This window comes from Opisthocomus hoazin, chromosome 3 (genome assembly GCF_030867145.1).
Source record: "Opisthocomus hoazin isolate bOpiHoa1 chromosome 3, bOpiHoa1.hap1, whole genome shotgun sequence".
NCBI lineage: Eukaryota > Metazoa > Chordata > Aves > Opisthocomiformes > Opisthocomidae > Opisthocomus > Opisthocomus hoazin.
This window is the reverse complement of record NC_134416.1, coordinates 70086434-70097506: the sequence shown is the minus strand read 5'-3', so window position 1 is coordinate 70097506 and position 11073 is coordinate 70086434. Positions and strand designations below refer to the sequence as shown.

General features: G+C 42.7%; 2 protein-coding genes across 5 annotated transcripts in view; both read right to left on the bottom strand.

Annotated features, from left to right (window-relative positions):
* Positions 1–220: 220 nt before the first annotated feature.
* Positions 221–6965, bottom strand: BLOC1S4 (biogenesis of lysosomal organelles complex 1 subunit 4). Of its 2 annotated transcripts, XR_012763475.1 has the most exons (6): positions 6733–6965; positions 6471–6542; positions 5397–5498; positions 4439–4573; positions 958–1211; positions 221–720 (listed from the first exon to the last, which is right to left on the bottom strand). XR_012763475.1 is itself a non-coding variant. In XM_075416610.1 (5 exons), the coding sequence occupies exons 1-5, from the start codon at positions 6916–6918 to the stop codon at positions 1113–1115; spliced, it is 594 nt and encodes a 197-aa protein (XP_075272725.1). In that variant the 5' UTR covers positions 6919–6965; the 3' UTR covers positions 221–1112. The 2 variants fall into 2 exon arrangements, 1 of the variants encoding a protein (XP_075272725.1); XM_075416610.1 differs by having other exon boundaries at positions 221–1211.
* Positions 6966–7592: 627 nt separating this feature from the next.
* Positions 7593–11073, bottom strand: part of PARD6G (par-6 family cell polarity regulator gamma) — a 68077-nt gene continuing 64596 nt past the window's right edge. For all 3 annotated transcript variants that reach the window (XM_075416607.1, XM_075416608.1, XM_075416609.1), the window contains one exon: positions 7593–10394. In XM_075416607.1, coding sequence (XP_075272722.1) covers positions 9535–10394 — 860 coding nt within the window. In that variant the 3' untranslated portion in view covers positions 7593–9534. The remainder of the gene's footprint in view (positions 10395–11073) is intronic.

Sequence of the window (11073 nt, the reverse complement as noted above, 5' to 3'; positions counted from 1 at the left end):
TCTCTAATGCACTCCTTATTCCTCCGAAACATGAATTCTAGGTATTTGTAGCAAGTTATATTGGCAGTAAAACAGCAGTAGCAAAACTGCTGTTTAGAGAAATACAGCAATTCATGATTAACACCCACTAGGTAGTAACATGAGGCTGTATGAAAAAAGGTTCACAGAAACAATGGTGCAGTTGGATACCATCAGGGGAAACGCAAGACCACAACAGGGGTTCGACAGCTATTAGTTTATTGACAATATACTCACACTGCCACCAGCGCAGGGAGCCCCAGTAACCGCACAGAGGTTTGCGAGGGAACAGCAGACAGTCTGGTCAGGTGTCCGATCGAGGCTCCATCCAGGGACATCCCTGCCTCAACTTAGATACTTCTTTTTGACAGCAGGTTTTTTATATATATACGTGTGTGTGTATATATGTATGTGTATATATATATCTCCTACCCACCTGGTTACATGCCAAACAATGCAACGCTGCAGTAACTAGGAGCTCAGGTCACTGTGACCTGATGATCATCAGCAGGGGCAGGATGTTCACGTTGTGAACTGGGACTAGATCACATGCATCGAGCCACATCCTTGACTCCTCGCCGATCTTCCAAGTCCTCCCCTTGCAACCTGTACGTCCCAATGTGGTGCACTTCTCTGTACAAACCGCAGAGATCAGGCTCCAGAACTTGGAGTAGATGATTTTATGCACAGTTCTTCTTTCACCTCAATTAGTACATTAAGAAAAAAGATATCCTTGTGGTACAGTTATTTACACTTGCAGCAGCACAGATATTTATGTGTTAAAAGATTTATATATAAAACTATGTTTCCCATTATTTCCTTATTAAAAAAAAAAAAATCTAATGCAGAAGTTTCTTAAGTTCCTTCCGCAATATGATCTTAAAATTTATTTTGTGTTTTAGGAAGACTTTTGAAATAAGGTACGTAAAGAAAGATTACCTGAAAATACTGCCTGAAGGAAGACAATGAGAATCAGAATGGCAATATGCCATCAATAATGCTCAGAAATGCAGCTATTTTGAGCTTAGCATTTCTTCTGTTCACTTGGCTGCCTCTATTCTGGCTGATCCATATCAATCCCACAGCAAAAATCATCAATAAGGTGCTTCATTAAGACACGGAAAATAGTCTTCAGTCTTGAAGAGGACTGGAGGTTCATAGAGGGTCTGTTGTTGCCGTGAGGAAGATGATTTCTGCAAATTAGGTAAGTTTATTTTTCGCATTCTTAAAAAAGCAAGTTTTAAAACAAAGCCTACAGAGCCAAAATGCAAAACAAGAATAATTTTGAAGGCATATCTCCTTAGTTAGACTAATTTTTAATCATCGCTCAGATGGGTCTGACATACTCTTAACGTTAGTGAAGAAAAGCAGCCTTTGACTTTCACCATTATATCACCTGAACAGGCGCAGTCCTGGAAGGTATAAGATATGCCAGCTTTGCAGGAGCCCAGTGGGTAATCTTTTCCAGCTGACAGGATAGTCATTGTAACCTTCATCCTTCCAAAGCCATCTACGTTTACCTTTCCTGCTCCGGCCTCCGAGTTCTCCTCAGCCGCTGCCTGCATTCTCATTTACTTAGTTAGAAAGTCTTCACATGGCAACACACCTACCAAATGTTTCTTTTGAGAAGGTTGCTGCTAACATACATTAGAATGTATGTACTATAACATACCATTAAAAATAATAGGGTAGTGGACTGGAAAAGAGCTGTTACACTGTTTTTCAGGATAACCGTACACATTTCTTTTAAATACCAACTGTACGTTGTTTTGCTATACCAAATGGCTCACTAGAGAGAGAGCAGCAAGGACCGCTGCTGACGACTGTGTCCGCCTTCCTGCATGTAAATGATGCTGCACGACAAACACAGACCTGGTGTACATTTTCGATATATGGTCTTAAATAAAAGGCTTGAAATTAAGACTTCTTTCATGAAAAATTCTTTTAGACTCATGAAAAGATTTTAACAAACTCTTTTGCAGAGCTCTCAGTCAGTTTGCCTGCAGAGTTCTTCAGGTATTTTCTGCCTGCCTGAGATGAGGAAATTAGAGTCTTCACCAATAACAAAGTTAAAAGCATGCCAAACATCATTCGTATACTTTGAGTTCGGAATTCTTTCACAGTACCAAAACGAGGATATAATTAAGCATGCCTACAAAACAGCTAAGTGGATTTTCTCCAATGCTGAGTTGAGCTGTACACTTGTAGTCCGTATGAAGTAAGTACATATTCTCCCGTTACATACAAAATTGCTGGTTTATGACACTTAAATGACATTTGTCTTTAACTCTGTGATATCACCGATTTCTCTGAAATGTTTGTTTTGCCATTCAAGTTGTTACATAACAAAAAAAAACATAAACAAAGATTGGATCTATAAATAGTGGGTATTACTAACATTCTCTATATCACAAATATTGCCAAATGTAAAAACAATCTTTAAAATAAAAGTTCTGTTTTAAAAAATATTTCCTATCCTGTACCTGCCCTATGAGAAAACACCTTGCACGCAAGGGAAACTAAGGTCACAGGTATTCTGCAACTCGCCACACTGATTTAAGAGGCACTGTATTCGCGTATGTGCAAGAAGGGGATGATTTCCATCCTGTGATGAAATTCATAGGCAGGCACAGTACCTACAATGGCCTAAGTGCACATGTATGAATTATTATTTTTGCAGCTGCTTAGCAGACATTTTTTACCTTTTGAGAGAGTCTACATCCTTAGTGATATTAGAAGTCTGACAGTACTGTACTTTACACTGCCTGATATTCACAAGGCAAGAACTTGGGGCAAAATCTGGAAGTGAGATTACAAATACAGAGCTTAAGAAATACAAAATATATTCATTGCATAAAACCCGAGATACATTTAAAAGGAAAGAGAGGGGACTTGACTAAATTAAAACTGTAGCAGGAAAACATGAACTACAGCTACAGTGAAAGTCATGACATCGGCATAGCCTTCTTTTCCACAGGACTGACACACTGAGCGAGCTAGTTCAGTGTTAGGCATGAGGAGAAATCTCTTCAGGCGTTTTCATTCAGACATGCTTGCGTTCGCTATTGCAAACAGATACTTTACTATGCAATACTCCGTACCACTGTGGAACAGTGACCTGCCTTTCAGTTAATCAATTAATGCCAGTAAGTTCTGAGTGTTGATTTTATCGCTATCCATACTCAAACCAGGAAACCACTGGACACGCCAAGTTCAGCTTGCTGACGCTTTCAAAGACTTTCCACCTTATTAATTGTGGAAAAACTGCTAAGCTGACAAATCATTCCCACGCAACACTAAAAAAGCACTGTCTTAGAACTTTCAAACTTCTCAATGTAAGATTATAATTCCATGGTTGACAACTGTTTTTAGCAACGGAACAGAAAATGATGTTGAATATTCTTCAAGGGAACTGCTGCAGTTGTTTGGGTTTGTAATTGGCCCATAAATAGCAGTTTTGTGTTGTTTTGTTGTTTTTTTTTTTTTTAAAGAAAAGAAATGACATCACTCTAAAAGCCAAAGAAAAGAAACCTCAAACAGCCACAACCATCTTCCTCTCCAAACCTATTTTATTTCAGCATTCTCACCAGTATTGTGACACAGAAACCTAAGCTAGTACAGGATGAATACGGGAAAAGATAAAAAAAAACCTGGGAGCTGACAAGATGCACGTAGGAGTACTTATAAATGGTGTATTGGCAGGTGATGCCAAGCAGCATCAGGTGTTCAGGTTTTTTTCTTTTTTTTTTTTTTCAAACCACAAGGATATTTTAAAACTAGAGCATCGTGCCACTTTAAGGTTAGGTAAGGCATCTCTTTGGAACGTACCAAAGAGAGCACTTCAAGTCTTCCGTAGAGAAACAATCCACAGGCAGTTAACAAGGAAGGATGGAGAAAACAGCATCCTTATGAAGTTTAACAAGGTGCTTCCATGATTACTGAACTATGTGGATTGAATATAAATAGAACCTTTATTTTAAAAATATTGTGCAGCATAGCTTTCATTTGCTTTTTTGATAATGCTTCTGCAGTGATATTATTAATGCAGAATGATCCTTTGACAGTGTTGTCTGTACAGGCTCTTGCTACTTGCTTTGCATACTTGCTTTGCATCAGAGATCAGGGGTGCTTTAACATAAAGGCTTGTGTATTATGTGCTTGTTCGTGCCCTTCGCGTTCCCTTCTTCATGTATTCAGCCTTATTTTGGAATATTAGACAACTCCTTGTACAAATCTGTGATTTTTAAGTTTTGAGTTTTTTTTAATTAAGTCTGAGAACTTTTCAAAAAATCCTAACACAGTACGTAAAAGATACAGTGACATTCAGCTGTCTGTGTAACACACTTACTATTATTTTAATCATCCACTCTGGCAAGCAGAGCAACTAAGCTGGTCACATGGTAACAAAAAGCTTACTTACATTAAGGAATGATGGTATGTTGATTGTGTGCAAGATTTTCTTGAATGTGCTTGGAAAAGCTCCAAGGTCTGTTTCTGCCTTTATGACCCGTTCTTCCAGTCCAGCTACGCTATTTCCAACCATCTTCACAAAAGCCTAGTGTGAAAAAAACCCCAAAACAAATTCAACTTTTTCACTAACAAATTAAAACAGGATTATGTATCACACAACAGTGGTGAAAGTTCCATTACTTGAATGGAAAGGAGTCAAACACTCCATGTTCTATTTCCCTTCTGCCTACACAAAGTCTATTTTATTACTAAAAATTACGTGAGATACTTAAAAGGCTGTGAAAACAGATTAAATCTAATAAAACAATCAGCCTTCCTTTTCCTATTTGAAAGGCAAATAACTAATTTAGACTTATTAGAATTTAGACTTTTATCTCCCTTTCCACTAAAAGTGGGATCAAGGATCTGAATCACAGTTTTGAAGCTTTACCAGGAATCAACAGACCGCTCACTCCACTAATCTCTGAATAGCTCCCAACACAGTAACTTTGACAGATACTATCAAAAGAAGCCAAAAAGAAGAAAATGTGGTACTACTGCTTTCCACAAAAACAAAAAAAATGCCTGCCTTGCTCCAAGCAGTAAATAAAATTAAAAAATAGTTTTTTTTTTAAAAAAGCATTTTGTTTTAGAATGTCCACAGTCTCCAGAAATTCTTAATAAATTATATTCTCTTCATTAACCATAAAGTATTGAATCCACATTGGACACAGAGAGAAAAAAGGGGGGGAATGGACTAGATGACCTTTAAAGGTCCCTTCCAACCTAAACTATTCCACAATTCTATGAAAACAGATCTGAATCCATTCCACGTGCACGCACGTGCAAAAGACAGGCAACTAGAACATACCGCTTATTCTTCCCCCTACTGAGAAACAGAATACACCTACAACATATCAAATACATACCTCTAGTTTGTCAATCTTCCTGTATATCTGTCTCATTGCTGTAGCTTTTGTGTAAATTTCAGGTATACTTTCATTGACCACTTGAGATGAATCACTTCGAATCTAAAATGATTCAAAGAAATGATACAATAGTCAATGAATAAAACGAAATGTTAAGTAGTAGATTTTATTCTGGAAACTAGAATTGTGCTCTAATTAACAGATTAAAACTCCTAGTTTAAAAATACTAGATTAGTATTAGTATAAAAGTACTAGATTAAAACTAATAAGCTAGCTGTTTTGTACAGTTTAGTAAGCGCCTTTGAACAAAATTTACTTTGCATAGGCAAATATTCATCCTTGTAATTATATTAAAAATAGGCTGCCTTAGCCTCATCAGAACTGAGATTGGACATTTCTCAAGGCATACTAAAGAATCAAATACATTACACTAAAATTTTTTACTTAAACTTTACTACCTGTACATTTCCTCAACTTTACTAAAAACAAAGTCAGGCCACAGAAATTTTTTTATTGGTTAAGAAAAAAAAATACAGCGAAGTCCCCTCAGAGTTGGGCAGGAGAACCGCATGCGCTATGCTCTGAAAGACAGCCTGTACACCACTGTCAGCTTATACAAACTCTACATTCAGTTCCCCTGTCTCCTCCCATGCGAAAGTGAAAACAAAGCTGCCTTTCTGACGAAAGGGTAAGAAAGGGCCCCCTAAAGACAAAACCAGTTTTGATTACAAAGCCCAGAGAGGATGGGGTTTGTTAAAGAAGAAGTAGAATAGTGTACTGGCCTTTTCAGTATCTAGCATTGTGCCATTCATAATAGGATTCCACGCATGTAAAGGACAAACACAGAAACAGGACTACGTAAATATTCAGTTATATAGCTACATCGGCCTATTTTGCTCTGATGTGAAAGTTCAGTGGTTTTCATCCATGAGTAATCTAATTATCAAGTGTGTTTTCATACCAGAACCTGTCTGCCTAGACCAAAGGCTGCTTCCCATCTTTTTAAACGAGACAGAGTACATGCCAAGCTGTATTTCGACTCCAAAACCCCAGCTACCCCCGAGCTGTACGTACCATGTCCAGCATTCCCACAAATTCATCCACCCTGGTCAGCAAATCTTCCAGACTCTTGTCTAAGCTTTCTATCTGCAAAACAGACACACTTTAAAGGTACTTGAAAGCACACGCACCCCTCCCCCGGCCCTCCCAGAGGAGACCCCCGAGCGCAGGCACCAGCCAGCCCCCAGCGCGCTCCGCAGCCGCCCCACAGCGCGGGCCGCCCGGGGAAGCGCCCGCCGCGGCTCCCTCCCCCGCAGGGGCCGGCCCAGCCCCTCACCTGCTCGCTAAAGAGGCTGCGGTCGGCCAGCAGGTACGCGGAGTAGGCGGCGGCAGTGGCGCTGAGCGACGCCTCCCGGGAGTCCTCGTCCTCCGCCTCCCCGAGGCCGGACGCGCTGCTGTGGCTCTGCGAGACGTTCCCGCTGTCAGCGCCGCGGCATGGGCCCGCTCCCGCCGCCGCCGCCATGCTGCCGCCCGCCCCCCGCCGGGCCTCAGGCGGCACCGCCGCTCACATGAGCGGGGCGGGGCTCCCTCCCCCCGCCGCGGGCCGGGGCTCCCTCCCCCCGCCGCGGGCCGGGGCCGGCGCAGGCGCGCTCCCGAGGGGCGGGGCTGGGAGCGCGCTCCCGCTCGCCTCTACGCCGCCGCGGGTCGGGAGGCCGCGCCCCCGCTTCGGAGCCGCCTCCCGGCGAGGCCCGGGTCTGCCTCTGGGGAGAGCGACGGGGCCGCGTCGGGTCCCCCCTGCGGCGACTCAGCCCCCTCGCACCCGACGGGGCCCGACCCCTGGGCCTGGGCGCGTCCCAGCGGTGTGGCGGGCTGCTGCTGAGGGGGAAGCGGCGCCGCCCCCGGCCCGCAAAGCCCCCGGGCGTGAAGCCAGCCGCGCTGCCAGGTGCCCGCGGGCATCACGGCGACGGCGCCCGGGCCGGGAAGGAAGGCCGCGGACAGACACCGGGTGCAGGCAGCAAACACCCGAGGAGTCCCAAGTCCGCGCTGGCACAGCGAGAAGCGTTCCTGAAAGGGTTCCGTGGCGGAAGAGCCACCAAAAGCACGCAGCTTGTTTCCCCGGGGAGGGGAGGCACTTCCACAGAAAGATGCGCTTCAGCACAGGGGAAAGGAGAGAGTGTAGAAGTGAGACAGTGCACGTTTTATTGCAGACAGGTCACATTTTCATCAGTTAAATAAGGTAAAATGAGTAACTTCAGCCAGACAAATCCACTTAATTCATAAAAGTAGTCTTATTTAAGGTGTAACAAAATCTTCCTGGTAACATGGTCTGATTGACTGAAGCGCATTCATCCAGCTATTTTTTTTACTGCACCAATAATCAGATTTTTTAAAAAAATTAAAACCTTTGGTAAAGTACAAACACAGTTTTAAGACGAACAGGATCAATGTTCTATTCTTACTGTGCTGGGAAAAATAAGTACAGCTCTATAACTGCTGTGATACCTAGAAGAGGTTTACTTAGAGTAAGTGAAAGAATTTTAAAATAAATTTTCAAAGCAAATCTAAAAGAAATAAACTAAGTTCAATGTCCCAAACATATTTAACAATGACCAGAAGACTGGTTGTTCCACAGGTATTCTAAATTAGCGACAATGAATTAGTCTGCACAGCCTTTGTCCAGCCATTACAGATTCCAAAATGGAATGCAATTTTTTCAAACCAAGACTTCTGAATTTTCAGATCCGTACAATATTTAAGAAATGTCTATTCCACCATATAAAAAAGCTTTAATGTACTACAAAGTTAAAAACAAAAAGAAAATGACACAAGCTAAAAGTAGAAAAATACATTGTAAAACATTTATATTTTGTTCCTTACACTGATCAAGATATATCAAAATATTTTAGATTAGAACACTTTCATAAATCCATGGCATTTTCAGAAGCAGACAGCTACCGACTCAACAGTCACTGGTTACCCACCAGCCAGCATCCAGTAAAGATGTCCGGCCATCGCAAACTTCCACTATATAGAAATCCTGTGCAGGCATTAAGCTTTATGATCACTGGAAGAGTCCAGAAATAACAGAACTACTCTAAGTTAGGTTTGCCAGTCAGCCAGCATCCCTCCTCCGTGCAGCAACCAGCCAGTCTTCCGCAAGGAAAGGCCGTGTGGGTTTAGGCTGCCCCGAAGGACCTGTGTCGGTTCCGAGGTGACGGGGGCAGTCCTAGCACTCTCTCCCACTTCTGTTGCCTTCTCGCCTGCGTCCCTAAAATTCATACGAACCATGATATTGAAAAAAACAGAGATGATGGGGGAAAAAAAAAAATTGAAAAAGAGGTGTTATCTAATAAATATCGAAAAAGAATACATTTACACATAATGGCGCTGAACCTAGTTTTAAGCCCTTATTTTCATGTTTTTCACCTGTGCTGCAGGCAGGCCTGCTCCTGACCAGCGGGTGGTGCTGGTCTCACAGCTATAACAGCAACATCCTCCAACGTCCCCTCCGCAGGCTTTTAAAAAAATAATATATATAGTTTCATTTGGATAAATGTGTTTGCAGCATCTCCCTAACATTGTAACCACCAGAGTAGGAAACCGCTACCTTTACAGAGCTTGTCTGGATTAGACATAAGGTTGTAAATATGGTGTAAACAAGTTAGTGGGTGGTCTGTATGTAATGGTAGAAGATGGGATGGCTATTAAGAAGCACTCTCTTTAAACTGGTATTAGAGGAAAACCAGATTCCACTTCAAACAGACATGTCTGTTACTATTAAAATCTAATTTCATATAAATGTGTGTATAAATACACCCACCCATGCGTCCAGACCCCAGTATGGAGCACTGCCACTGGCAGCCTGTAAGACTGCTTAGGTTTATACCCACTAAAACAAACTCGTGTTCTCACTTTAGGGCTGGGACACAAACCAGGTTTTACGCTCTGGCTTTCTCCTGACAAATTTTGCAGTGCATGACAGTTTTATGTCTAACTCCAGATGCCACGTTTCCTAGAAAGCAACAATTTTCTGCACCTGTGAGGTCTATGAGAATATCGGCTCTCTGCCCTGCGTGTAACACGTTGCAAGAGCCAACTGTCCCAATTGGCACTTAAGACTGAAAGGACAGTTCTGCTACTAAAGTGTAATGACTGTTCCATCCTCCTCGATACCTCCTCTGGGGATAACCAGGCTGTGTCGGGGATCAGTCTTTAAGGAACTGAGTAATTTGTGGATGTTGCCGTTGCTTTCTCGGCCAGAGTTGTTGTTGAGCACCAGGTCCCTTTGCAGCCTGTGGCTAAGGCTGCTGCCGTTGATTCGGGAGAGGCTACTGGAAGTAAGGCTGTGCAGTTTGGGAATGTGCTGTGGCTCCAGACCGCCCTCGATGACAATGTCAGCCTCTTCGTCACTCTCCATTTCATCAGGGTGGAAGTTTTGCAGCACGTGGGACATAGGCAAGCTATGGTGACTAGCAGTGCTGTCTGTAGACTGGCCAGAGCTACCAGACATCCTACTGCTTCGAATAATATTGTTCCTCTGGTTCGCTGGCTTGACCGTGATAATAAGATTATGGCTGTTGGCAATCATCATGTCTGTGACTTGGTCGAGAGTCTTTCCTGCTACTTCAATGCCGTTAACTTCCAGGACTTCATCATTCACAGCCAGCAAGCCTGTGCTCTCCGCTAAGCCTCCAGGAACCATACGAGAGATGAAGATACCGGGTACTTTTTCTAGTCCGTGAGGAGTAACCCTTACGCTGGTGCCGTCGCGGATGTAAAATCCCAAGGGTTTCTCACACCCATGTCGATACAGCCTCACCCTCCTGTGCGTTTCGGGAAGGATGTCCACATCAATTATGGAAGACACTGGTCTAAAATCATGAGGCATGCTGATGTTAATGTGGGGACGCCGGCGGAGGTTGTCATTGCGGAGTGTCACCAGAGCCTTCTTCTTCCTCGATAGCGTGTTGGTCCCAAAATTACTGTAGTCCACTTCATCTGAAAGAGAGACAGCACCGATGTATCAGTCAAACGGACGACAACTCAATCTACAGGGCATTTTCCTCTTAAATCTGGTTCAGTGAAGCCACACTCCTAATAATACGGGGAAAAAACCCAGTGAATTCTTCCGCTTACTCTAACCATTGTTTCCTTTTATATCGGCCAGCACATCGTTAAGAATAAATGAGTTATTTTCAATGACTACCCATATTTCTTCCATGTTTTGAGGGAAAAAGACTTCTGATTCTCAGCTCCTGTTGTCAGCTGTCCAGAATGCAATTACTTGCAGCTGCAGGAGCTGATGTACCATCTGAGATATGAGACTGTATTTTCAGAGTTGGACTGTTACACATACCTCTCAAGTGCGCAAGAAGTGTATACACATTCCTAACCTAGACGTCTGAATCGGGGAGTATTTTAGTATCCAATATACAGCCTTAACTGACAGCAGATCTCAGGTACAAACATAAAAGCAGGGTGTGAGAGGGTAGTTGGATGTATGTTTTTAACCTAGCCTTTTTTAGTAAGGAATTTATGTTAATATGCATCTCTTCGTACAGCACTTCTCTCTTTGGAATATGTTACTTCATTTCAGCTGAATTTGACAGCAATAAAAAGTGCTAAAAGCACCAAGTGCCAAAAAAGTGCTGTGTAAGCAAGCGGCCAGGTAGAAAGA

Coding starts and splice junctions, on each gene's coding strand:
- BLOC1S4 (XM_075416610.1), bottom strand. CDS start 6,918: ATGGCGGCGGCGGCGGGAGCGGGCCCATGCCGCGGCGCTGACAGCGGG. Junction 6,543..6,732: donor GCAGCCTCTTTAGCGAGCAG/GTGAGGGGCTGG, acceptor TCTGTTTTGCAG/ATAGAAAGCTTAGACAAGAG. Junction 5,499..6,470: donor TTGTGGGAATGCTGGACATG/GTACGTACAGCT, acceptor GAATCATTTTAG/ATTCGAAGTGATTCATCTCA.